The 26483-nt window shown below is 52.0% G+C and overlaps 8 protein-coding genes across 8 annotated transcripts; 5 read left to right on the top strand and 3 right to left on the bottom strand.

The window, feature by feature from the left end:
• Positions 1–473: 473 nt before the first annotated feature.
• Positions 474–2754, top strand: GCG54_00008580 (Uracil permease; the record flags this gene model as incomplete). The annotated part of the gene is made up of 10 exons (XM_045408542.1): positions 474–759; positions 831–888; positions 945–1023; positions 1081–1186; positions 1239–1408; positions 1459–1722; positions 1776–1871; positions 1925–2057; positions 2124–2214; positions 2286–2754. 10 exons carry the CDS (start codon positions 474–476, stop codon positions 2752–2754), a joined length of 1752 nt encoding a protein of 583 aa, XP_045264509.1.
• Positions 2755–3267: 513 nt separating this feature from the next.
• Positions 3268–5299, bottom strand: GCG54_00008579 (putative methyltransferase tdiE; the record flags this gene model as incomplete). The annotated part of the gene is made up of 2 exons (XM_045408541.1): positions 3268–3499; positions 4179–5299. The coding sequence occupies 2 exons, from the start codon at positions 5297–5299 to the stop codon at positions 3268–3270; spliced, it is 1353 nt and encodes a 450-aa protein (XP_045264508.1).
• A 700-nt stretch (positions 5300–5999) lies between these two features.
• Positions 6000–6558, top strand: GCG54_00008578 (Ribosomal protein S16; the record flags this gene model as incomplete). Its single annotated transcript, XM_045408540.1, has 3 exons — positions 6000–6076; positions 6210–6390; positions 6460–6558. 3 exons carry the CDS (start codon positions 6000–6002, stop codon positions 6556–6558), a joined length of 357 nt encoding a protein of 118 aa, XP_045264507.1.
• A 736-nt stretch (positions 6559–7294) lies between these two features.
• Positions 7295–9154, bottom strand: GCG54_00008577 (Vacuolar amino acid transporter 5; the record flags this gene model as incomplete). Its single annotated transcript, XM_045408539.1, has 5 exons — positions 7295–7968; positions 8016–8175; positions 8227–8810; positions 8900–9015; positions 9081–9154. The coding sequence occupies 5 exons, from the start codon at positions 9152–9154 to the stop codon at positions 7295–7297; spliced, it is 1608 nt and encodes a 535-aa protein (XP_045264506.1).
• Positions 9155–11018: 1864 nt separating this feature from the next.
• On the top strand, positions 11019–11677 carry GCG54_00008576 (uncharacterized protein; the record flags this gene model as incomplete). The annotated part of the gene is made up of 2 exons (XM_045408538.1): positions 11019–11226; positions 11274–11677. 2 exons carry the CDS (start codon positions 11019–11021, stop codon positions 11675–11677), a joined length of 612 nt encoding a protein of 203 aa, XP_045264505.1.
• Positions 11678–18313: 6636 nt separating this feature from the next.
• On the top strand, positions 18314–19343 carry GCG54_00008575 (High osmolarity signaling protein SHO1; the record flags this gene model as incomplete). Its single annotated transcript, XM_045408537.1, has 3 exons — positions 18314–18451; positions 18514–18807; positions 18858–19343. The coding sequence occupies 3 exons, from the start codon at positions 18314–18316 to the stop codon at positions 19341–19343; spliced, it is 918 nt and encodes a 305-aa protein (XP_045264504.1).
• Positions 19344–20168: 825 nt separating this feature from the next.
• Positions 20169–20699, bottom strand: GCG54_00008574 (uncharacterized protein; the record flags this gene model as incomplete). Its single annotated transcript, XM_045408536.1, has 1 exon — positions 20169–20699. One exon carries the CDS (start codon positions 20697–20699, stop codon positions 20169–20171), a length of 531 nt encoding a protein of 176 aa, XP_045264503.1.
• A 1521-nt stretch (positions 20700–22220) lies between these two features.
• GCG54_00008573 (uncharacterized protein) lies at positions 22221–22639 on the top strand (the record flags this gene model as incomplete). The annotated part of the gene is made up of 2 exons (XM_045408535.1): positions 22221–22271; positions 22331–22639. 2 exons carry the CDS (start codon positions 22221–22223, stop codon positions 22637–22639), a joined length of 360 nt encoding a protein of 119 aa, XP_045264502.1.
• Between the last annotated feature and the right edge of the window lie 3844 nt (positions 22640–26483).

Below are 26483 nucleotides of genomic sequence, written 5' to 3'. Positions count from 1 at the left end.
GATCTTGATTTCATCCCCGCCGCACATTAGTCCGTGGCATGAAGAGCCGCTGATGAAAACCACACAAGCTGTATCTTGAACTGAAAGTAGACGGTTCCGCTTATCTTGATAAAATGTTGGATTGACACCTTCACAATGAGCTTTGCTATCCGGGCGGATACTTTCAATTTACTGGGCGGACCACTACCTACCTATAAGCTACATTAAAAGACGATCCCCTTTGTAATTATCCCTATTATCAATGTTGTCATTATTATCGTCGTTGCCGTCGTTATCGTTATCATCGGCATCATCCGCGTCGTCGTCTTCGTGCTTACTGCTACTGCCCTGTCATCACTACCCGCCCAATTAGCAAAAGTATTGACAATCACATCCGATTTGGCCACCTTCATGAGCAACGAATTATGCTCCGTGCATGTTCGTCGGCAGTAAGAAACTATTAGACAATCATCACAAGCAGCCTTCTGTTCACAATGGGATTTCGTAATCTAGCCAGCGTCGCAGATCGAATCCTAAGTTCGCCCCGGGAATTGAGAGAAGCAATCCGATTCGACAACTCCAAGCCAGAATCCACTGAAGGCAAGTTCGGCCGCTGGTCGAACAAGGACCTTGATCCAACACCCCCTGAACAGCGGACTTGGAACTCGTGGTCGTTCTTTGCCTTTCAGTTCAGCATCGCATTTTCGCCTACCACCTACAATGTCGGTGCCAGTCTGTACGCCATTGGCCTCAATTGGTGGACGATTTTGATTGCATCCGGTAAGCTACCACCTAAAAACCTCTAGATATCCATGTGTTATTGTCGCCTCTAACGCGTGGAATCTTTCTAGTTATCGTATCTGTCATGGTTGCTGTTCTACTGTACTTGAACTCTCGTGGGGCAACTTGGTAAGAAATTTCAGCCCACTTGGATAGATAATCAGGGCTCTGAATGACGTTTGTAGGTACCATGTAGGATTTCCCACGATTGTCCGGTCTTCTGCAGGAATCTATGGCTCTCTTGCATACATCGGCATCCGAGGGGTGAGATATCGCAATACCTGTTTGCTCATGATACAGTTGCTGACGTAGTGAAACCAGATTGTAGCTGTTCTTTACACTGCTATTCAGACTTTGTATGCCAGCCAGTTCATGGCTGTTATGCTCCGCTGTGTGTTCGGACACAAATGGACAGACATTCCTAACCGTAGGCTTCCCTCTCGGAATATTCACCGCCGCATGTTCTCATCGTGTACCAGGTCTACCAGCAACTGCTGGAATCACATCGGCTAATCTTTTGGCCTTCGGGATTCTGTGGCTGTTGCAGCTCCCCTTCGCTTTCGTTCATCCGAGCAAGATTAACATTGTCTTTCGAGTCAAATCAGTTCTAGCCCCGATTGGCTTAATAGCGACCATGATATGGGCATTGGTGAGCAAAAGCCGTCACGGGACCCACCTTCAAAAGCTCACATTATCTAGATCTCTAGCCACGGAGCTGACTTTCAAGGCCTGAGCACCATCGAAGCTGCAACAGGGGCATCTCTTGGGTGGTCCTTCATGAAAGCCCTCAACACGATTGTGTCTAATGTGATACCACCACTGGTGAACATCGCTGACCTCTCTCGCTATGGGAGCCGGCCAAGTCAGACAATCCCCATGCCTGTAGGTCTGGTGATTAGCAAGCCACTAGTCACCTTCATGGGCATGGTCATCACGGCCACAGGCTACAAGCAATTCGGAGAGGTAAATCAGACAGCGAGATTCTCTTCAGAATTGGTCGTTGATTATCTTCTTAGGCATACTGGAATCTGTGGGACTTTTACTCCAGCGTACTTGACAAGTATTGGAGTCCAGGTGCTAGAACGTTGGTGTTCCTAGCTGCGGGTATACAGGTAAGGGCTTGTGGTTGAAAACGGAAGTGGTCACTCGTTAAGCGTTCTTGCAGGCTTTTGCAACATTCGCAACCAACTTGAGTAGTAACTCAATTCCTGTTGGAAGCGATCTTGCAGGGATGTTTCCCAAATACTTCACCATCGTCCGCGGCCAGATACTTTGCTTCGTTCTGGTTTGGGTCTGTGGTTAGTTTAGTTCCATGCGAAAGATATAAACAAAACTTGAGTTTGGCCAACTAACTTTGTTCATAGTCCCGTGGAAGCTCATTTACTCCGCCGCGTCGTTCCTCACATTCCTAGGCTCATATCTTTGCTTTATTTGCCCTATTGTGGCATGCATGATGTACGAATACCTTAATCATTGACTTCTTCCGCTGAGCTTTGAACACCCGAGATTGACGTATTCGTGTTTAGTGTCGACTACTGGCTCATCCGCAACGGCAACATCCACGTCCCATCGTTATACTCCACAAGCACCGATTCTCCTTACTTCTACTTCAAGGGATTCAACTTACGCGCCTTTGGATCATGGGCGGCGGCCGTTCTTTTGGTCTTGCCAGGGGTTTCTGGAAATCTCCACCCTGGCTCAATCGGACTCGCGGCCGTCCGCATCTACAACATGGGCTTTCTCCTATCAACTGTCACAGCGAGCGTCCTATACTATATCAGTTGCAAAATATGGCCAGTCAGGGTTTACCCTCCGCAGCGGGACGATCAGCCTAAGACATGGGAGTTCTTGAGCCACACAGAGGGGTTCTTTCCTGGTGACAGAATGTTCCCGGGGCATCTGCTGGTGACTCCTGTAGTCAACGGAAAAGAATTTATGGACATAAAGAATGAAGAGAACAATAATGGGGCTGAATTCAAGGGTGTAAAGGCTTAGATGAACATGAGAAATGGTACTGGAGCAGGATTCTGTACTATTCGTATCGCCCGTGTCATACGGCATGCGAACCAAGTAAATACCGTTGGATCTTCATGTAAACTGCCGACTCCGGGTGTGAAAATGTTTCATCGGTGCTGATCGCAAGCGAGAATTCTGAGTAGTTGTAGATTAACCTCGCCTTCATCGATACCCTCCTTAAAGGCCGTCCGACGCTCACCCACCTTCTCCAATTCTTAGAGAAATGGCCAAATAGACTGTTCAACTTAGTCGATCGTACTCTGGATAAATCGAGAGATGTTCGTGCTGCCACTTCTGAAGCATTAGGGGATTGCGACAACGAAGACGATGGTCTACGAGCCACATTGTTGTTTTTCCGAAATGTTCAACACCCGCCACAACGTTCAATAAAGACTCACACATCACCCAGAGCTGGAGGTCTCTCTCACTTTCGTCTCCGTCAAGCTCGCGACCTTCACAAAATCTTTCGGACGCCCGTAGTCCCTCAGCAGTTCATGAAGGATCGAAGTCTATGGCCAGGTGACGTACGCCTCTGAAACCGTTCCGCATTGATGAGAATGGCATATCTTCAATCAGGATTTGAAAATCCGTACTGCAACCCCACGGTTGTATGTAAATAAGATCCCACATCGGAAGGACTGTGAAGTACTGTTCTTCGCCATTGGTCTTGGCGATGAACGTTGCAGGCATTTCGTAATCAGGCCTTTCCTCCCGTGGGAGAACCCTGGTGTATGTGCCCCGTCGCATGTCAGAGTAAAACTTCTTTGTTTCGTCGTAGGTACTGAGCCATTTATCAGGTCTGTAGCGGCGAAGCATTGCTGCTCTAGACTCTTTGCACGCAGTCTCTGCGCGTTCCAGGAGTGAACGGAAGAGCTGTTCAATGGCAGCGGGGCCCCTAGAATTTGACATGTCCGTTCGGTTGCTGGCGGGATGAGATTTTGAACGTATTTATCTGGCCTGGGAAATTTGTTTTTGGAAGGCGGAGTAGAGGGAGAAGTAATGAACGCTACGATTACTTAGTCCGCGATCGTTTGTGGGACGGGTTGCAAAATCCCAGATGGCGTTTCGAAGCTCGCCTGGTAGCGATGGAAATGGGTGAAAGTCGGCGCAACCATTGTCTTGATAGATTTGACGATATTTCAGAAAAGGTTGAGTAAAAGGCAAGACTGGAGATGGGGCAGAGCTCGGGAGAAGTTCAGAGGTGAACCAAGGAGGTCATCTATGTGACAAATATGTCCAAATCACAAATGGTTTCCGTAAAAAAGCTGAACTTAGACACCACCTCGAAGGCTATCTTACTGGTCTCATATACAGTTCATCAAGGGTTCATTTAGTCTTCAACTGAGAGCCGTATTTCTTACTAGCTCGGGGCATCTAATGGCTTCCTCCCATATATCGCATACCCATCCCAATAGCCATGCAACCCCAGATTCTTCACATCCCTCCTCACATGTGAGCAAAACACAATAGTCTCCGACATCTTCCACTCCAGAACCCTCGTGAACAGCGCCAGACTCATGCCCTCCAGCCCAGGCAATAACGAAGCCTGCACCCATAGCCCCATCTCCTTCAGCTTCGGGTCCTCAGGCCACGGGCTAACGGGGAACTTGATCTTCTTCTTCACTACCCCTTCAAACCCGACCTCCTCCATCATGTCCGCAAAGGTATGCGTGATCGCCAGGCTCCGCCCCAGCTTCTCGCACGCGTCCGTAATCATCCGCGTCCACTTGCTCAGCGGCATGTCCTCAGTGAGCGTCCCGTCGTCACACTTAATAGGATACTCCGAGTCGTGGATCTCAAAATACCCGCCCGGCTCGAGGCTCTTGTACGCCTGCGCGATGATCTCCCTCCAGTTCGCGAAACACCCAATCATGTTCCGCGCAAAGATGAAATCAAACGGCTCCTTCCACGTCCACTCCTTTTCCAAATCGTCCACCTCAAAATGGCAGTTCGGCGGCACGTAAATCGGCTGGATGGGACTCAGGTCGACCCCGACGACGGTCGCCTGCGGGAACTCGTCCGCGTAGTCCAGCGCCCACGTCCCCGTCCCCGTGCCGAGGTCCAACACCCGCCTGGCCCCGTCATTCTTCGGACAGAGGCAAAACGCCCCGTCAAAGGTCAGCATCCAGAGATGGCTCACAATGTCCAGCCTCTCCTGCTCCAGGGCGTCGTTCGGAAACGGGTACTTGCCGTCCGACAGACGGTGGTACGTCCGCCCGTTCTCACGGCGGTAGTTCAGGATGGTGGCCTGGAGGAGTGCGTCCGGTGCATCCCGCTCGATGGCCACCGTCGTGTCGTCGGCGTAGTAGTCCGGGTACTCCGCGGCGGCGGCTGCAACCGCGTTTTCCGGTGCGCTTGCGCTTGTCGGCCGCGAGCGCTGTGTTGTGCCGACCCGCCGGGAGGCTAGCGAGTAGTAATCCGTGGGTTCTTCCGGATCGGACTGTGCGCGCCCTCCCCCCTCTCCAAAGACCGGCGCCGACAGCGGGGCATCGTTGTTGACGGTCTGCCAAAAGTGGCCGGACATCCTTTTTCCTAGAAGGACTATTGGATGGGTACGAAGCTAGCAGCAAGGCGTATGAATCGTACGCCGGGGGCGGGGCCGTCTGGTTGAGACGAAGCCGCTAAAGGAGGGGACGGTCTGGTAGGACGAAAGGCCGGTGCGCGCGCCGGAAACCACGCAAAAAAAGACCGATGGTTCATGAAGAAAGGGGAACGACGAGAGGAGGGAGGGGAGAGAGAACGGAGCGAGGATGGACCATCGTCCCACCTACCGAGTCCTGGGAACATCCCCGCCATAACGCCACCGCCAGTTCGCCCGCGGGCCCTTCTCCCGGGGTCCTGGGGCCCAGGCAGGCTGCGTTGCGCGAAAGCCAGACACCCCGCCGCCCGAGTAAGGATCAGAAGAGAGACGGGGAGAGACAGAGAGGGAGGTACATTGTTGGAGTGGCCTGGCTGGCGAATATTATCCCTGGAACGCTTATCCGCAACGGCGGGACCATGCCTCTCTCGGGTCCTAGCGTCACCCACGCCCCGCGGCTGTGGACACGGCGGCTGCATCGGCGCCGGAAGAACATGGCACTCCGGACCAAAAATTCCCAGGCTCCGGGGACTCGGGGAAGGAGGCTCTACGGCCATCACCTCACGCTCGCGACGCCGACGACGACGATTGACGAACGAGACGAAACGAAAGCGCACCGAGGCCCTCGCACACATACACCGCCGATATGGTTGTCCGGATAAGACTTGCGCGCTTCGGGCGCGTCAACCAGCCCTTTTACAACATTGTTGTTTCTCAGGCCAGGTACGCTTCCTCAACACCCCGCCTACCTCTTGCGATTCAGAATAACCCACGCGCCTGGAAGATGACGATAGTGGCACCGGAATGCGGGAGGAGAGGAAAGAAAAATTGGGCAGAGGCTAACATGCCCGTGCAGAACCGCCCGTAACAGCAAGCCGATGGAGGTCATCGGCACCTACGACCCCATCCCCAGACAAGACCCGTACGACGCCACGACGAAGCCGCACAAGGAGATCCGCCTCGACTCGCTGCGTGCACGCTACTGGATTGGTGTCGGCGCGCAACCCACCGACACCGTTTGGAGATTGCTGTCAATGGTACGGACTGTGCCCAATGTCAACGACGTGGACGTTCAGACACGATGCTGACCCTACTACCCCCGACAGGTCGGAATCCTCGAGCCAAAATACAGAGCCAATGGCGAAGCCAACACTGCGACCGCTGCCAAATCTCTCAAAGCCCCCCCTCAAACACCGTCATCATAAAGTTCCCACATGCACTCTGGATAGGAAGCAGGAGACGAGAACAATCACAGGAGGCGACGGCAGGCAATTCGCAACGAGGCAACCGAAATTGGCCTTGTTGAGGTCGCCGTAATGGGGGAAACGACTTGTTTACAAGTTAATTGGAGGGCCGCTTGGCATTTGATAACAGAAACGCCGAGAATCCAAAAATGTACGAATATCAGAGCACCATCAGATGACGGCAAACTTTGTCGACGGAGACAGTGGCGAGGAGGTGCCAAGGCGGATGCTTCAGATGAGCTTCACGACACATCATGTGGCACGACCCAGGCCTCATCGGGGACACGTCACTTTCATTGTACAACATGAGGATTGTAAAAAGACCAAAAATGTCACTCCATTGAAGCCATTTTTTGCGCTACTCAGGACCGCCCGTGGCTATTCGGTTGGCCCGTCTTATCCTAAATTATCTCTTACAACAAGACGTCGAGAAATGAATTAGACGTGAGGTGCGAATTCGAGTAACGCCCACAATGCAGCCACCGCGCTGGTAAGGGGTTAAAGGAGGGGAAAACTCCCCGGTGAAACGGACAAAGGAAACAAACAAACCAACCAACTCCGAGAATGCGTGACGAGTTCCCGTGGGAAATTCCCGCCGCAATGTCTATCCCAAGCGGCCGTGTAAGGGCATTCGTATCATCCAAAACTACTCTTCCTCTAAACTCTTTGTGTTTCGAAGGGGCAAAGTCTTCTCTTCTCAATGCGATGCGTGGAAGACAATGTTCATGATAAGGCAAACAACCATGACGCATACGCCGTAGATAGCGAGTGACAGCGCCAGCTTGCGGAGCAGGTCCTGCTCAATGTGCTCGAGATCCCAGCGCCACTTGCGGTTCCACTTGCGGGGGTTGACGACAACGCTAGCTGCGCTGCCCAGACTGGCGATGCTGTTGATCATGGTAGCTTCATCCTCCTCGTCTGAAGGGATATCGGCGTCGTCGTCCTCCTTGTGGAGACGCTGCTGGTGCACACTGTCCGGGTCACTGATCTTGTAGTAGAAGAGACCCGGGAGAATGAAGCTGATGCTGGTGGAACCAGTGCTGCCGACATAGGCGAGCACTCTCTCCAGGTTGTGAACCGACAAGGCGGTAATGTAAGAAAGAATGAGAATGACACTGGTAAGGATCGCAAAGCGAATGTCGCTCATGGATGAAGTAGACCCGTGATCCGAGCGGACAGACGCCGAAGATGGCAGGAGAGGGCGGCCTCCCGGTGAAGTCGAACGGCCGTTGGCACCCGAGCTACGGTTGGGGCGCCACTTCAAAATGGCATCGATGGAGGCGCGGCAGGGGTGAACCTGCAAGGGAACCGAGAACGTGACAAGGACCACGATGGCCAGCTGTCCGATGTAAGACGCGACAGTCGCAGAGTCTAAATACGTCAGAAATGACTCGGGGTGTGAGCACGCGATCACTTACACATCTGGATAATATTGCCTGTAACGGCGTTCCCAAAGGTAAGGTAGCCGGTAATAGCCACGAGAATGTAGATACTAGCGGCAGAGCCAATGCTGGAGCCGACTACGCCGATAATGCTGCCAGGAGAGTTGTCCTTGATTTCGTTGATAATGGCGAACATCTGATCTTGTTAGCAAGAACCTAGAGGCAAGTCCTTCTTCGAATGACGTACGTTCTGGTGGCATGTATATGCAAACACTACAACAGGCAGGGTACTGAGGACTGCTACGGTGCTCTCAGGCTTTACAACTCGGATGTCGCTGGTGTCCTTGAGCGGGCTGTCGGCAAAGTGGTAGACAACGAGCACAATCAAGTAGCCAATCGACACCAGCGCAACGACGCTGGTATACTTGAGCGAATCCAACCGCTTGAGGAAACTCAGCGGGATGATGACAAGCATAAACAGCGTGATGTAGAAGTTTCTCTCCCCCAAGTACGGCCTAGTCTCCGCCAAGCCGCTAAACAGCCCCAGGCAGACCTTGGGCATTAGGTCGCCGATGATGATCATGTAGGAGACGCCGACACCGAAGCATTTGATCGCAATGGCCGTATCGAAGAGGATGGCGGCGTTCGGGTAGGTAATTTTGGATATCGCAAAGAAGGACGACGATCCGCGGTCGAGGTATCGGGCGCAGCGTGACTGCAGGTAGAGACCGAAGGAGGCAGTGATACCGGACCAGATTATTAGAAACACACCAAGCATTATACCCATATGCGACACCACCGAGGGCATCGCCAACGTTCCCGCACCGACAACTGTTCATCGCGCCTGTCAGCCGTGTACCACCATCACCCCGCACATGCTCGAAAACGCAATCTCCGCGGGCTCACGCGACAGGACATACTAGTATTCAGCAGGTTGATGACACTGCTTATCATCGAGGCCTGGCCTCCTCCCTCCCTTCCATGTCTTCGGCGTGGTCTGCGCGCAACAACATCACCGTCAGCAAAGTGTTCCTCTCTACCTCTCGCATAGCCCTGCCTGTTCTCGGATCTGACATCCGGGGCGGGTGGGGTTCGGCGTACCGTGACATTTCGCCGGAGCTTCCAGACGCAATTGAATTTGCGTTTCCATCAGAGATACTTGAATAATTCGGCATATTACTGCGTGCCGGGTATTTCGGTCGTCGGTTGGGTTCGTTTCGAGGTCGATCGTCGCCAGAATGCGTCGTCTCTCGTGGACTGCGTGTGCGGCTGAAAGATGGTTGGCAGTCGCAAGTCGCAAAATCGCCAAAGCGAGTTCTGTCCAGATAAAAAGTGCCGGCCAAAAGAGGAAGTCGGATACGGCGAGATTAGATAAAAGATGTCCACTTCGGCAATGACAACCAGCAGACAGTCAGCGTAGCGATTCGGGTGCTTGCGATTGTCGAACCGGCGAAAACGGTATGGGAAATGGCAGGTTAAGAAAAACCAAGAAAATGCGGTCCTGCTCGGGTTCCCGGCGTTCTTTCGCAGGAGGGCAGGCGGCTCGCTCAGCAGTCGGAGAGCGGAGAAAAAGAAGGCGTGACGTGAGGGTGTGCAGTGGAGGGAGGCAAGGCAGCTGTGACGTGCTTTCCTGCAAATCTCTCGAAATGTCTGGTCGCCCTACCGGGACAAACCTCGCAGGGTTCAGCGTGTCGGGACGTAGCGACCGAGTAATTCGATGTCGCGGCAGAAGGATGGGATGGGCGGGCAGGCCAGCGGGCGACGCAGGCTGTGGCTGGAGTCGGTATTCCCGTGGGTTGGTCGCGATACTTGGGAGGGTGAGCGAGTCGGGTTTGTCGAGAGCGGCGGCTTGTTGGCTTCTTCAAGGCGTCGCCGTCGTCGCTCGTGGTGTTGGTTTCCTGCTGGCTGACTTTTGCGACGGCCAGTCAGAGGCGAAATGCCTGACTCTTGTTCTCGCTCCTCGCTGTCGCCGGCAGACGGGGACGAGCGTGAGTTGCGCGAGACTGACTTTTTGACAGCAGAAAGGTTGCGTTCCCCTCCGTCTGGTGTCCTGTTCTGCGGTTCTGACCTGGTCTGACCTGGCCTGAACTGAACAGCAGGAAAGATGCAACGACAGCAAGCACCCTGGGGTTCCCGCTGAATAAACGACAAGTTTAAAGGTATTAATTATGGACAGCTATCCAGTTTGTTGCGTAACATCAGTCGGGCTTGGGAGACGAGGGTCATACAGCGAAGGAGGCCACTCAGGCCAGGTTGAATTGTCGTTGATTTGGTTAATTTTAGGTAACAAAACCGGAGCTCCCCGAGTGGGCAAACGGCTACTTCTTTAATTACCTCCCGCTTTACCCTCCCGTCTGTAATGATTAGGTACAAAGGTCCTGCCTTACGTACCTGCGCTGCTGCTGCTGCGCCGCCAGTGGACGCGCAGGCGTTGGCGCTGTCTCGCTCCTAGGTTGGCTCGACCTCACCTGCAACAGGTCCAGCCAGGGGCCGCTACAGGAGGCCACGAGGCACCACGCACACTGCACTCTCCGACTGTCCGCCCACTGTCCGCACCAAGACCCGGCAAACGGGGGGCGGGCAGGAACGACAGGGCAGGCCCCATTCTTAGCGTTCACCCCCGGAATTACCCTTAGTCAATCTGGCTTGGCGCCATCAAAGGCAACTTGGACCTGGAAAGTCAAAGGAGGAGCCCCCCTACCTGGTCTTGGGCAGTCACAAGCCACACATCACCTGGCCCCCATCTGCGGCCCCTTGGACGAACTCTCGCTGAGCTGTACCTCGCGCGACAGCAACCTAGCTTCAGCCACTCACAAACATCAGCCTCACTGGCCTAGACACCATCGCAGCAGACCTCGATCGAGATTCTGTGAACTCGGCCTCGCGACCATTCCTCGCACCTGTCGATAACCCATACCTGCCACCATATCGTCCACTACCCGGTGGTGGTCACCTGAAATCCACCAGGCACCCCTCCCTGCGAACCAGCCAAACCACACTTCGACCCCCGACGCGACAACGCGTGCCCCGCGTATCGAGATGGACTCCTCGCTGGATACCACGACACTCTCGACCATCTCGCTGCTCGAGTCGCGTCTCTTGCGCATCGAGCACCTCCTGTACGGCCCGACCGCCGCGCCGCCGTCTCTGAACGCCGACTCCGCTGTCGACGGCCTGGAGGACCTCGAGCGCCGATTCAACCATCTTCTCTCCCGCATCCGCGTCTATGGCGAGCTTATGAAGATTTGTACGACGCGCATCTCCCCCACAGGTTTCAATACTGACCTCCGCTAGACAACTCACACCCGACTCTCTTCCAACCCCCGCCCCCATCCGAGCCCCCCATCCAGCTGGGTCCCGAGGCAGTCCAAGCAACTGTGCTAGCATCGGCAGCCTCATTTCCTGCGACAGCGTCTTCACTGACCTCCGTCAACGACTGCCCAATCCCCGAGCCTTCCCAGAGTGCGAGCCTCGCGTCCCTCGTGCCGAGAATGCGCGGCATCGAAGCAACTCAGATCGCCCAAGAGGCAGAGATGGCCGAGCTCCGGGAGCGGAGCGAGGACGTCCTCAAGAATTGGTATCAGCAAGGTGTCCTCGGCGCCTCCGAGTTCGTGGCTGATGTGGAAGGCCGAGTGGAGCGCGCAGAACGCCGAGTCCGGAGGGCGGAGCGGGAAAAGGAGGAAGCGACGGCCATTTGAGACCCGGGTGGATCCAATTTCCACCGCGCGGTACCGACGCAGCCTTGTTCACCTCACAGCATTCGCGGACCGGAAGACGGCATGTTACAGAGTGTCAGGGCTTGCGTATGCTTAAGAGGCTGCACGTATACCCTCGACTCCGCCGGTACCAACCACAGATCGTTCACTTGCAGAGCGATGCGGTCATTTGCCGAGCATGCATGAAACAAAGAGTGGCTACCTTGTCTCGATATCTCGTCATATTACCACGGCCTCCGGCAAGCCTCTGTAGGACTGCATCACTCGCCAGAGACTGTTAACCCGTGGCGCCATTCTGTCGGTATCGGCTGCTGATTATCTAGAAACCCGAGAAAGAGACGAAAGGCACATTCTACTTTCTTGGCGGCAGACGGGATAACGTGGTTTCCGACGGCGGCCAGCAGAGGAAGGTTCAGATTACCCACTTCAACCCCGAAGCTTGAGGGTAGACGACTCCGAGAGGTCTGACGTTGTCCGCCCGAACCTCAACGCAGGTTAGAACTTAGACGGAAGTCAATGTGCGCGCTCACATCGGAGCAACAGTCGCGCAGACGGGATGGTCGGCAAGGATGCTTGCTTGTCTGTACGGGATTCGCCTCTCCGCGTTTCAGAAGCAGGTTTCTCCCAGTTACAGAACTGATGACTGAACTCGACATCACACTGGGGCTGAATTAGACTCGGCCGCTAGTTCAGCAAACCCTCGCCCATAATCCAGCCGGTGGCTGACAGATGAAGCCCCGTAGCAAGTGAGGTAGTCGACAATACGAGACCTCGTCGCCACCAAATATGTGAACGTGGTGATTAGAGAGTGTGCAATACAGATAGTGAGTGAAGTGACAGAAAAGCCGTCTGAGCGCCTGGGGTTGCATTGGGTGCTAGAATCGGAAGAAGGTTGATCTACCCAACCAGAAAAGCTTGGCCTCGCAGGTCTTGTCGACTGCAGCTTTCAAGGGGCCGTCCGTGACCACCGGGCACGGATGATGACCTAGCTGGCATTGGCTCTAGGCTCCTTGAAGCTGATGTTCCCCTCGGAAGGATGATAATGACATGACGGTGTTGATGCGCAGGTCTGGACAAAGGCAGGCTTCGGTTCCGAGGCGACGACGTGGCGTTGCTGATTGATCGTGCCAGCACAACCGCTACCGCGGCACGGCGCGACGGCCTTCTCTTCTTCCAAGCGGAATTCCTTGACATGATCGCGAGACGATTGGCCTCCGCGGTGACATTTGCACGGATTCCGTTTACCCCGCGTTCTTCACTGCCGGATCAGCAGGTGTTTCCTTGATTTCTTTTCCAGCTTGCTGACGTGTCAGCCACACGAGGAAGCCACTGAGGCGTTGGGTGCATGTGGGCGGAGGGGAAGAGGCCAACCTCTGGTTGACTTGATCTAAGCGAGGGTCGTCCAATGGAGCGCGCAGCATCGCTTGAGCTTGGTCGTTCGTGAAAGCTGCAGGGGTTGGGGCCAGGGTATTGGTTGCAGGAAGGGGCTGTGGTAGAAATTGTTAAGGGACACAGTGTGCTGCGTGCTGACCGTGTCTTCGTTGTCTTTCTGCAGCAGTCGTGGTTCGCAAACCACATTGCCAGTGTCTGTCAATGCGGCGATTCAGAGACTGTACTGAGGGGCTACACCAAAGGTCTTTCGTGCTGACCAAAGACCATGCAGGCCGCTGGATACTGTCGTTCTTCGTGTAAATCTACAGATATTCAGCCCACGAGATCCTTCGATACGTCAAATATTGGCCAGAGGCTTGGCGCTGCAGTTGACACGAACATCGGAGATGGATGAATCCCAGCGCGGGAATAGGGTGGATCCTAGGGAATTTGAATCATGAACGGTCTCGGGACCTTCGGGCTGCATGAACACCACGAACATCATATGCGCCGCGGCTCAGAGCCGGTGAACCACTAGAATATAAGCACAAATACAGTTTGCACGCGACGTGGTTCGCGAATTTTTCCCTAATGCCAGCGACTAGGCAAAAGGACTCTGTCAGAGACGCCGGCAGCTTTGTGGTCCGTCGATGTGCAGCGGGAGCGAATGCTTCAAGCCCGGTCCGGTGGGTAGTGACCTAGAAACCGACCAGCAGGAAGCGCCGAGAGACCCGACGATCGGCCTGACGGCGTGTAATTTCGCGGTTAAAGGGTTTCCAAATTTGGACCAGGTCGACTTAAGCGAGGCCGAACCCAGCACCGTCGGCCGCGAACAGCCAGATCTCCAGAGCGAACCCAGCGGATGAGGCTCTGCCAGAAGCGTTGTCGAGGTGTTGCTCCTTCGTCGCCTGTCAGCAAAGTGTTTCGCAACCGGTAGTTTGGTCGGATGCTGATCAACATGATCTCCGGAGTTCCCCCCAAACTCGCGAACGCATTGGTGAGAAATCATGGGATGAAAGAAGAAAATGCGAGTCAAGAGCTGTCAGTGACATTGGGCTGGGCTGTGCGCTTGTCGTCAAAGCAGCGTCCATCCCAGGCCGAGGAGGGTAAGCTCTGGATGGTGCTGCACGTATGCTACCAGCAGTAATATCACGAGGCAATGGTGAGGATGGGCGGTAACGATGACGATTCGAAGATGTCCTCGAAGAAGCTGGGAGGCTAGTGTCACTTGGACAAGCCATGTTTCGGGGGTTAAGGCATTTTCGGTACTTGATTGTCTCGTTGTTGGGCGCTTGTTCTGCGAGAGAAGACATAGCCTGTGTCAGATGGTGTTACGGCTTCTGTGGTCTCGGTCGTTCAAGACCATAACCTGTCAACCGCTGCGTGCGATTAGTCTCGCTGTAGGATCAACCGGACACCAACCAGGCCGGGGTAAACGGCGCCGTAAACAAGTTGATTGAGCAGAAGCCGGATGTCGCAGCGCAGATGTCATCCAGCGGTGACAGAACCGAGCTCAAGCGCGGGCAGCGGAGACCCGCCGCGTTCCTGCATATCAAACGGTATCGAGTGCAGGACTCGGAGCGTGAACCAGTCGATCACAGGGGCGCTGGCAGCAGCACGGTATCAAGTGGTGGCATTTGCAGCTGTCAGCACCCATTCTCCCCAGTCCTCAGGGGACAGATGGACAGACGGACTCGACACGGACAATCGGTCGTCAAAGGAGCCGCAGAGCCCGGGTGGACAGAGCCCACAAGCAAGTGCGAAGATTCGAGGACGGGTGAGGGTCCGAGAGTTGGGACTTGGGACTTGGGACTTGAAAGGCGGGTACCGGATGCCCCCCGTCATGGGTACGACTCTTCAGCGCACCAGGCCGTCGTTTTTGTGCTGAGCATCTTCAGATTCCGGTCAGTCAGCGACTGCATTGGGCGAATGCATGCTGATCTCTGTCCGCTCACGCGGCGAAGGTGTGCTGGCGATGAAACGGCAGGAGAGACGGGCGGGAAAGTGATAGGACGCCCCTGCATCCTATCTGTGTCGACTTTGCTGTGGAATGTGAAGACGATGGGAGGGCGGTTCCAATTTCGTCGTGGAGGCGATTCGCATTCGCAGCCGAGGTCAGGTGTGCGAGGCAAAGTTGGACGTCAACCAGTTTGAATTGGTAATTGTTTGAACAGGTGCAACTGAAAGTCGAAGACGACGACGTGGAAGGGACGATCCAAAGGTCTGGCCAAGTCTCCGCTCAGGAAAGGCAAGCGGTGCGGTGCAGCGGGCAGCGGGCAGCCTTAGGGCCTCGAGGCTTCAGGGCTGAACCTGAAGGGAAGGGAGACACTGAGAGAGGTGAGTTAAGGTAAGAGCACCCGCCGGAACGTGCCTCGAAGAGCGGGACTGATTCAGGGGTCAGCGGGCGTGGTGGCCAATCACCAGAGTCATGCCGTGGTGGTTGTCCAATTGGTGTGGTGGGATGCGTTGCAGGAACCAGCAAGTTCGCAACCAAGAGAGTCTAGAGAAGACCAAAAATCTCAAACCCTAGCCTCGATGGCAATCAGGGGGGCAGGGACCAACGGTTTCTGGGGCACCACTGCAAGGTGAGGTACCTTACCTTACCTGGTAGGTAGGTGGTGGACATGGTGAGAGGACACCGGGTCTTTTGCTCGTGGACTGGCGGGAGATCCTCTCTTGTTGCGTGCTTCCTGCCATATAGCGCGTTGTACTCCATCAGAGAGGGTGTTCTAGGCAGGACCTGTCCACGAGGTAGACCTTCCTTGCTGGCCCGGTAAATACTGAAAATGGAACGAGATGGATCTGCTCGAGGCACGTGCCGTCTACGGATACCGTTCCACGCCTGCACTTTGAGGTAGCGTCTCCAACAGCACACGGTGCCATTTCGAGATGCTCAAACGGTGTCGCGCATCAGACAGCACCCGCGTATGCCAGCGCAGCCAGGCCGGGTCTCCCATCCTTCCCGTCAGAGTCCTCCGCACTGCAACGAGGATCGCTGACGGTGGCCATAGATGTCTGTCCATCCGAATGTTCGTACAGCAGCATTCATTGGCAATGATTGCTCGTCTTATTGATCTCTCTCCATCGGACGCCCTGGACGAGTCGATTTAAAATTTGGCTCCTTCCGGACTAGCGCGGGTGCGACACGCCAGCCTGGTCCCGCTTCTTTTTTCTCTGCTCCTTCCTCTGTGGAAAGAAGAGCCCATCGTTACTGCTCGTCTCGCTTCCCGTATTATGGGCCCCAGTCCACGTTCTCTGCGTCTCATTGAGTCTGGATCCCGTCTCTTGGTTTTGGGTTTCCACTTGCACGTTCATTTAATTAATGTCCACGTCCGCTATGCCGTGCGCACACTTTGTATATAGTGCAGAGATAGATGATCAGAGGCTGATAGACCAGATGGAAAGGCATGCCTGGCCTACTGGGAAATTCGGCATCAAGGGAGAGATATGCAGCTGGAGTAGTGACAATAGGGTACGTTTGCGAAGTACGGTAGCAACATACATACACACTCTTCCATTGCTGCACCTCACCCGCATGCCGGACGCACTCTCTGGCCTGCACAGCCTCCTACCTGACCTGACCTGGCCTTATTGCTACCTCCTTACGGATACATGGCATGGCAGCAGGCGATAGACACGCTGCACGCTGACCAGGCCCAGGGACCTGCAGTAGCCCTTGCAAAGTCTCCCACCTTCACTGTGACTGGATTGGCCCTGCACCTGCTCCCCGGTCTGCCAACTGCCAACCTGAGCCCAGGTCTCTCCTCTCTCTCCTCTTTTAATTCCATTCCCCTCCCCCCCGTCCATTCCTCTCGCTGGACTCCTTTCAACTCATTCCCCGACAACGGTTTACGGCTGCCGTTCACTGTCGACTAGAGAGAGAAAGAGCGAGGAAGAAGGACATTGGTTGCCGCCCTCGTCGAGAACGAGTAGGACGCCTGCGCGACTGAGGCCGAACAATAACAAATACCCGCCAAACACGCCGCGTATCCTACGTAGCGTATTCGTAGCGCCGCCGACAAACACATCCTGCCTGGGCTTCCCTAACGACTGGATAGCTCAGCCTACCCATCCTATCCTCAACACAGCAGTCGACGCGCGACTCGAAGCATAGAGACATCAGCCTGCAAGAAAACATAATAGGGGTACATTGCACCTCGACGCGCGATCGGGTACCACAAGCTCCAACCCAGCCCGCCCGTTAGTCGACCTCTGGTTCCTCGATTAGTCGACCTGCCTACCGGTGAAAGTGGCCTGGCTTGAGCTTTTCTTGCGATAAAAAAATCCACGCCGGCACCAACAGTCGACGCCACACCACGCCTTCTTCTTCGTTTGGTCTGCTGGTCCGGCTCACTTCTCCTGCCTCGCTTTCCACGCCGCCTGCTTCCTTCTTGGGCCAGCTAGTCGGTGCCCTTCATTTCGCACACTCGACTCGCTCGACCGACACCAGAGACACCAACAGCGCCCGCCCTGTTCTCTCCTCCCGCGCTGCGCCGTCGCCTCGCTGCCCCTTACAACTGTCGCCTGCTTCCCGCCGTGCGCAGTTCATTCCATCGGCTTGTCTCGTCTCGACTCGAATCGACTCTCGACCTCCGTCGTCTTTTCCCATCTTGCATCCTTTCTCATCCGATTCCTCACTCCTTCGACTAACTTTCTCCCTTTCCTGCCTTACCTTCACGACCGCACCATATTGCTGCTGTCTTTTGACTCGTCGCCTTTGGACAACTTGTTTCCGACCTTTCATTCTCTTTTTCTTTCCTAGAAAAGAGGCTGCCTTGCTGGACAACCCTCTGAAACGATCGACTCGCATTCGAGATTACCGATTCTCCCCCGCCTTACCTACGACCTACCTTCACCTCGTCTCATCCAGCCTTCCTTCGCTGCCTTCTTCAGCTCAGCTCAGCACTTCCGCTCCCTGACGCATTGAACGGCAAACCGTCCGACAACATCCCCGGCACTCTTTCTTTTATTTCGCCTACGAGCCCAACCACCAGTCACTCCTTTTTCGACGACTTGCATTCCCGCCAGCCACGACAACCCCCTTGCGGCATTCGAATTACGTACAGCACGCTACATCAGCACTGCTTCGCCAATTCTACAAAACCGTTTGCTACGATTATCCACGTCGCAGCGCCTTGAAGTTGTCAGGTTCAATCGTTGAATTGTCACCTTAATCGAGACCAATTCTCGATACTTGCCTCGAGGCATCTAATTCTTGCACCTCACCAAACCCCGACCGTCTTCCTTATGCCCTCTTACGGTTCTCTGCATTCACCATCGTTGCGCAAAATGGAACAATCACGGGTTCAGTACGGGAGAAAGGGCATTAATCTGGGAAACATCATTGGTGATCCCTTCGCCCTGGCCACAGTCTCCATCTCCATGGTATGTCTGGGCTGCACAACTTCTGGTTTCAATTCGCGAACTTCTTGCTGACCCCTCATTAGCTTGCATGGATAATCGCTTTCATCAGCTCCATCATCGCCACGACACAGGTCACGAATAGCACAGGATCCTTCCCCGCTTTCGCATGGTGGACCGTTGTCTACATGTTCTTCCTCATTGCCGGCGTCTTCGTCGTCGTCGCATCCGATACGACACAGACCTACCATGTCGCCCTCACGGGATACCTGGGCGCCGCCTTGGCTCTCAATTCGCTCACCATCCACTCCCTCATCTACTCCGCCAATGGGGCTCGCCAGGCCGCTGGAGCTGGTTTCATTCTGATGGCTATGGTTACCGTATGTTTAGTGGTCGCTTTGCACTAGAACCTTTGCTAATTCGCGCGCAGATCGTCTGGATCTTCTACTTTGGCTCAGCCCCCTCCGCCAAGCCGCGCGCTTACCTCGACTCCTTCGCGCTCCAAAAGGAGTCTGGAAACAGGCAGATGATGTACGGCGGCGGCCGTCCCGAGACTTCCACCTCGGTGCAGCCTCCTCAAATGTACACTTCGGCGCAACTGAACGGCTTCGAGAATCCATCCCCCGTCCAGGGCATTTCCACCCAGCCTCGCGAGTCCGCCGTGGCACCAACATTCAGCACCCCCGGTGCCGGCCCCCAAAAGACTCCCGATCAGGAGGTGGTGCCACCAACCGAGTACCCGTACCGCGCGAAGGCCATCTACAGCTACGAGGCCAACCCCGACGATGCGAACGAGATTTCCTTCTCCAAGCACGAGATTCTGGAGGTCAGTGATGTGAGCGGAAGGTGGTGGCAAGCACGCAAGGAGACTGGCGAGACGGGTATTGCGCCCAGCAACTACCTGATCCTGTTATGATGAGCTCACGAATTTCATTTCGCCGTTGGAGATGGGAGCAAAAAATGACCATATGGGACATGGGATGGTTTTCGCGCTCAATGCTTGTTGGAGTACATTAGGGTCTTTTGTCCGGGATAAAAACCGCCGCCTTGTTTTCGAGCCACGGGCGGCACTCGTATATCCGCCGAAACGGCCTCTTTTTTCTTCTTCTACTTGTTGTTTTTACTTCTACCCGCCCACTTACGCGTGCCGGCTTTCCACCCCCATACTCCTAGTGTATGTTGCCGACGCGCGACGCAGAGGGGGCTGTGTCTTGGTTTTTTTTTCTGCTTTCTGGGACGGGTTACGAGCAACGGGTCGGATCATTCGGATAGCTATGGTAGCTCGCAGGTGGGATACCCATGCATGTTGGTGTTCCCTTGCCGTTCACAAATGGCAATTGCACATATCCATATACAGTATTATTCGTGACTCTTGTTCATCATGCAATTGCCTGCGAGTTGTCTATCTAGACGAGAACAGCCTCCGCCTGTGGGCTCTCGCTGCGCGAAATACGCCCAGCTTGGTGACGGAGCCTCGCAACATCACGAGCTGAAATGGTGACACGAGAGATGTGGCTCACCAACGTAAAACTCTCACGTCATGTACTCGGCGTCCGAGACTTTGTCCTTTGATCGGGCCGCATCTTGCGGAGCTCACAGACCAGATCCAAATCATCGGGACGGGTCCAGGGTAGTCTCTCCACCTTCGTCATCGGGTATCATTTTCATCGTTCCGCATGCGTCCGTCGTCTCCCCCACAATCTCAAGATCCAGCTGAAGCACAAGGCTTGTGTTGCCCTTCTCAAGCCTTCTCCAACCTCTTCCTCAACTCTCTCTCCTTGGACAAAACCTCCAACTCCAGCCTCTCAACGCTGTACTCCAACCCTTCCCTCCTCTGCCTCACCGCCCTAGCTCTCAACGCCCTCTCCCCGTTGAGCGCCTTGCCCCTGCTTCCCACGCCCTTGCCCTTCTTCTTCGCGTACCCGCCCTCGTCGTCGCCGTCCTTGGGCTGCGACAGCCGGCCCTGGAGCAGTTCACAGCGCGCCTTGAGGGTCTCGATGCGGCGCTCGCGGCGGGCGATCTGGGCGTCTGCGCGGTCGAGCAGAAGCGAGATGTAGGGCCCGATCTCGTCGCGCAGGGAGGCCTCGGCGGCGGCGAGGGTCGGTTGCGGGATGAGCTCGAAGTGGCGCGTGGGGCGGAGGACGGAGGCGACGCGGGGCAGGTCGGCGACGCCCTGGTCGAGGGTCTCGACGGAGGATTGCAGGTAGGAGAGGGAGTTGCGGAGGGAGGCGACGCAGTCTGCGTATGTCGCTGCGTTTTGCGCGGCTGACATTTTCGGATGTGCGTGTGTGTGCTGTGTGTGCTCGGTTGTTTTCGCCAGGGAGGTCTCCTCTTGCGTCGTGATGGTTTGTTTACCTTTTTGGTGACGGCCGACCGCTTTGGCGGGGGTTGTCGTCTCCGATCGACGGGTGACGGAGGGTGTTTGTGTTCGTTCACGTCGGTGGGGGAGGAAGTCGCGGCGCCGGCTGGTGTTTGGTGAGGAATGTTGCGCGGTGGTGCTTTTGGGGAGGATGTCGTGGTGATGACGGATGTGGTGTTGAGTGTTTTGGCGGCTTCCTCTTTGTTTTTTGGAATCGGCGGGGTGGACACTGCGAATGTCTCTTGGGCACGTTGTTTACTGGGCCCCACCATCTCAGGAACGGCTGGACATGGGTGTGCCTGACTATCGGTGCACGGGCCAGCCTGTCATCCCCAGGTGAGGGAGGTGAGGTTCGGTGTGGGATGGGGATGGGGTTCTTCACCTGAGCCTAATCCGACATCCTTCTTGGCGGAATTTCATGCGTCCTGCTTCTGGAATAGGGCTTCATGCATGAAGTGGTTTTTTTTTTTCAAGGCATGGATATGGCTGCTGGCGATGCTTCCCGCAGCGTCCGTCGTCTTCACCGCTTCTGCGGGCGTTGAAGTCTTACGATGTGATGAGCGTAGGTAAGCAGCCTGCCTTCATGGCATTGATCAGTCGAATCATCGTAGAATCATGTAAGCGAGACCGCCTTTTGCAGCTGACATCAAGAAGCTCTGCCTAATGGGATCGACAGCTGGTTCCCTCTGATTAGTTCAGCTCTTGCCAAGCGAAAGCCTCGCTCTGTATTCGGACAAGTCTGCTGACACCATTTTGTCCGGATTGCGAAAAAGCCGTTGGGCAGTCAGCGACGGGACGTTGGAATTATCTCAACCTAAAGACCGACTGACACCTTGGTTTCTGTGTCAAACATTCAAGCTTAACGGTTATTTCGGTCCGACAAGTTGAGTTAAACATCGCATGCACGCCGGCTCCTTCGGCCGGTCGCATGGACCCAGCCAACGTTCTCGCCGCCGACCTTTCCTCTCTCTAGATGATTAGGTCGACCGTTGGTGTTCGGCGGCCGGCAACCTCCCCGTCGGCACCCTTCCCATTGCACTCGCCACTTCTGCCCAATCATGTTTCCAATAAGGGGCTGCCACACAGAGCCGCATTGATGGGAAGACGTTGGACACATGCAAAATGTGCCATGCATGGTCAGCCCGGAGGCTGCTTACTCCGCTGCACCTCGCGGTATCACGGACGGCGTCTGATGTTGGTGGGAAATGTTTTGAACGACACCCACCCGGTGAAACATGCGCAGGGACGAACATGCTGTGTTTGATGGGATTCGAGGAATACTACTTTAATCGCCTCCAACCCAGCAGTTCGGATCTTGCTCCACTACCTTCTCTCCACATCACTTGTCTCTCTTGCGCCTTTGGTCTACCGGAGTCTGCTCTTCTTTCTACGGCGTTTTTTCTTACAAGATACCCAAACAATACCTAATTCACAATGTTTATCGAGATGGTCAGACGTGCTGACGAGGTGCCTGCTGCCTCTAGCGTAAGTCTTTCTCCGAAGTTGTCGCCACATGGAAGAAGATCGGAATTGACATTTTACAGACACCTTCCCCTGCTGCCCCATCTCACAACTCGGGCTCCGACATGCGAATGGGCGGCCCCGCGACGACAGCTATTGCCATCTTTGTGGCACTACTCCTGCTCGTCGGCATCTCGTTGATCGCGTTTTCAGAGCACCGCAAGAAGAAGAAGGCCGATGCCGCGAGGAGGAACGGGCCGGATCTAGAGCGGTGGGATACAAGGCAGTCTGTGGCGTCGTTTGATACCATCGACGAGATCAAGGAGCCGCAGCCTGTGGCGAGGAATACGCTTCAGGGGCGACGATTTATGTTCCTTTCGAGGAGCCGTTGAGCATGCAATTGGCTAGGCTCAGTGCTTTCTCAACATCAAGACTAAGATGTCGCTTTGGGGTTGAAGTTAAGGGAGGGATCAAGCGTGAGAAGTTGTTACATCGGCACACCTGATAGGGCCACTTGTACTTTGCGACAAAAATTAACAAACGATTGTTGATTGACACCATCTAAGAATAGATGTGTACCGGAATACCATACTCATATACCACTGAACCTTCATGTGACCATCAAGCATATGTCTACCTATCCAATCGATTTGTGCTCTTCTGATGTCCAACCCCAATCAGTAGTTCCCCTTCCTTTGAGTCTTTCATCGAGCCAAATCGCAGCCATTCTGTATTCATCTTTCTTGATAATTCTATACCATCCAACAATCTGTGCTCTCTTGGTACAACGAAGAACCTCGAATCTCGTAATACAGTAGACGCGTAAGCGAGGACCTTCGGTCCGGATGTCCAATGTTTGAAGACACCGCTTGAGATACCGGCTGCAAAGATACCGGCACTAGAAACCAAGAAGAGTGTCGACCACAACGCAGAGACTTGAAATTTGATAGTAGGGGTCCTCGTTTCTGCTGGAACCGTGATCTTGACTTCGGACGGCGCGTTTTCCACGTTCCATTCTGCAACATCAGACAAAAGTTGGCTCAATAGTAAGTAAGTGTTAAAAAGTTTTCTCAGGCGAGTCCCTAAATCCTTGACTGTAACCTTTTCCATAATGCAATAATCTTCGGACCATAATTGTCTAAGCCCAGGGTCCGCGAGATGGTATAGCGAGATCTCTGACTTAAAAGCCGGGGAACCCCCTACAGAGAGGGGGAGCTCGCGAGAGACAAAGTCAAAGATGGCAGGGAATGATAATTGAGATATATCTCTTGGGGCAGGTTGTTCCTGAGACTTTCGTTGAGCGACAACTGTGCAATTATGCTTGTCGGTGGCGGCGGCACGTGAGCAGTTGACGCGAGACTCAACGTACTCCTGAGTCACCCTGCAGCGGCTTTTGAAAAAGCACCCCGGAGTCATTTCATCCGGGCGAAATAAGCCCTGAAGAAGAAGGTTTGGTGGTTCAACTTCAATACCCTCTTCGTGCCTGAACAACATGGGCCTGTACCTTTCCTTGAGGCGGTCTCGCGAAGGACCTTCACTCGATAACCATATTCGATCCACAAATCGGTCGAGTGCCAACGTCCAGGTCGCGGCTAGATCGGTACGGTTTCTGTCATAATCATACCCGTGCCACGTTCCACTACGTAGTTTTGCTGATCTGGTGAAATTCATGTCGAAACCACCAGCCTCGGCAAGGACTGCTAAATCCTCACTCAACACCCTCTCTTTAAATGAATCGTCATCCGATAGCTTCAGGGTAATAATTGCAACATCCAAACAATCCAAACTGAAGTAGCTGGACTCTAGTGAAAATAGGGTATTACCGACACTAATGTTGTTGAGAGGGATCCCGACCAAAGAAGAATGTTCGATCGCGTTTGCACCTTGATCTAACCGGATCCAGTCGGCTGTGTCTAAGCGCTGCAGAAAAGGGATCTTAACGTTGCCCCAAATGTCCTAAAGAGACGTATCACTAGAACGATATGAGGTAGCGGATAAGGGCAAAAGCTATGGCCCCTTCACGGCACGAAGTTTTTGTATCCTCTGTGACCTTGAAAAATCTTGTACGGAAATGATTACTGCCGCTGCACCGCTGGGGCAGCCAAAGCAAATTGAATTCTTACCTGCTGTTAATGCAATACTCTTACTTTTGAATTATTAGGCTATTTGCAAAGTACCAAATTGAATCACCAAATAAAGAACGTGATTTATTACCATCTGAACTGTTGGCTCAAAACTACTCGGAAACTTCATACTTTCATAGAGCCTCATGTATCCCATCGGCTGCCAGTGGACTACAGTTAGAAAGAACAGTTTTCTCCGACTTTTCTCCAAATTCTATTCACCATAAAGTTCGTTATTAATGAGAAAAAAAACTGCTGATCTTCTCTAACGTCCCACACCCACTTCCAGACCACCCCCACATCCAGACCACCCCAGAATACCTCATCAAAAATATATACTACTACTTCTAAACTTAAATAACTTCACTACCTTTTACTTAATTATTACTAAACTTTCTATAAAGTATAATAACTATATAATAGTTAATTATACTAAAGATAACGTTTCTTAGGTACTTAAAGCTATTATAACTAGTATTAGCTTATAAAAAGCTTTATTATAATATAATATACTAAAGACTACTCTATTATATTAAATTTAAAAAACTTAGTTATAAGATATTACCTTTTCTAATCTATAAAAGCTTTCTCCTACCTAGGAAAGCTACTTAGCTAAATAGGTTTAAATTTAGGCTACTTTAGGCCTACTTCTAACTTATTAATAACTTAATAACTTTATTAAATATATTCTATAGGTCTATAGAGACTCTTAACTTCTTAGAAAGAACTAAGTATAGGCTTTTATTAAGAAAAACCTATCTATAAAAGTCTAAAGAAGTAGAGTAATTAATTCTTAGTATATTAATAAAACTTTAACTAATATAATTAGGTAATAATTTAAATACCTCACTATACTTAAAATTATAGCTATTAAGCTTTCTAATTAATATAATATAGATAAAACTAATATTTTAGAAAGTAGAAGATTAAATAGTCTTATTCTTAGATTATTAGAAACTTATTCTATCTATAAGAAATAGCTTAGATTATATACTTAAATATCTCTAATTAAGTATATCTCTATAACTAGTAAAGTACTACCTCTATTTATTATATATAAGGGGAAGAATATCTAATAGTAATAGTTCTCTTTAGATTTAATACTATATAAATCTTAGAAGTTTATAACTATAGAAAATAGATAGACTTTAAACTCTATAGCTATTAAGTAGTTAATAGAGGTCTTTATCCCTTTAACTTAACTAGAAGACCTCTTAGAGGTTAGATTATTAATCTTAGATAATTATAGAAGCTATAAAACTACTACTTTTATATATATATACTTTAGAAATAAAATATATCTACTATTCTTATTAGTATATATATTATATATCCTTTAGCTACTTAATTAGTTAGTTTTTAAGCCCCTTAAGGTAGTATATAAGAAGAAGCTTAAATTACTAGCTAAATAAGATACTAATATAGTTATAAGTAAGAGAAATTTCATTATATACTATAGCAAAATATATAAAGTAGCCCTAATAAGTAAGAATATTATTAGTAGCTAGAAATAGATTAGTTTATAACCTATTAATATAGCTAAGCCTCTTATAAGCCTTCTACTACTTAAGAACATTTTAACCCCTATTAAACTAGCTAGTTAGGTCTATAAAAAGCTCTCTAATAGTAAAGTAAGTAAAAAATAAGTAGTAAATATATTAGTAGTCCTTTAGTTAACCCTTAAGAAGAGGGATAAGCTTTAAAATTAATTCAGCCTATTTAATAAACTAAATAATAATAAGTATATATAGTAGCTACTTTTTTAGAAGGTTTAAAAAAGCTTTAATAAGAAGGTATACTAATTAGTAGTAACCTAATAAAAGATTAAGGCCTTATAAGTAGAAGTTAATACTAATAGGGCTAGGAAATAGAAGAAGGTTAAAATAAGCTTAAATATAAAGTTTACTAATATTAAGGCTATTTAGAAGGCTTAAATTAAAGTAAGTAAACTTAAAAGTAGCATAAATAAATCTAATAAGTCTAAAAACCCTAGTAATAGTAAAAGTTATATTATTATAGTATCATAATATATATAAATATTAGTTAAAGTTAATATATATAACTATAAAGGTATTAAAAGTAGGTAGTTATTATAGTTAGCTATCTAATAATA

The sequence above is a fragment of the Colletotrichum gloeosporioides genome (assembly GCF_011800055.1).
Source record: "Colletotrichum gloeosporioides strain Lc1 chromosome Unknown consensus_43, whole genome shotgun sequence".
In the NCBI taxonomy this organism is placed as follows: domain Eukaryota; kingdom Fungi; phylum Ascomycota; class Sordariomycetes; order Glomerellales; family Glomerellaceae; genus Colletotrichum; species Colletotrichum gloeosporioides.
Note: the sequence above shows the minus strand (reverse complement) of the source record. Positions and strands in the feature narration are given on the sequence as shown.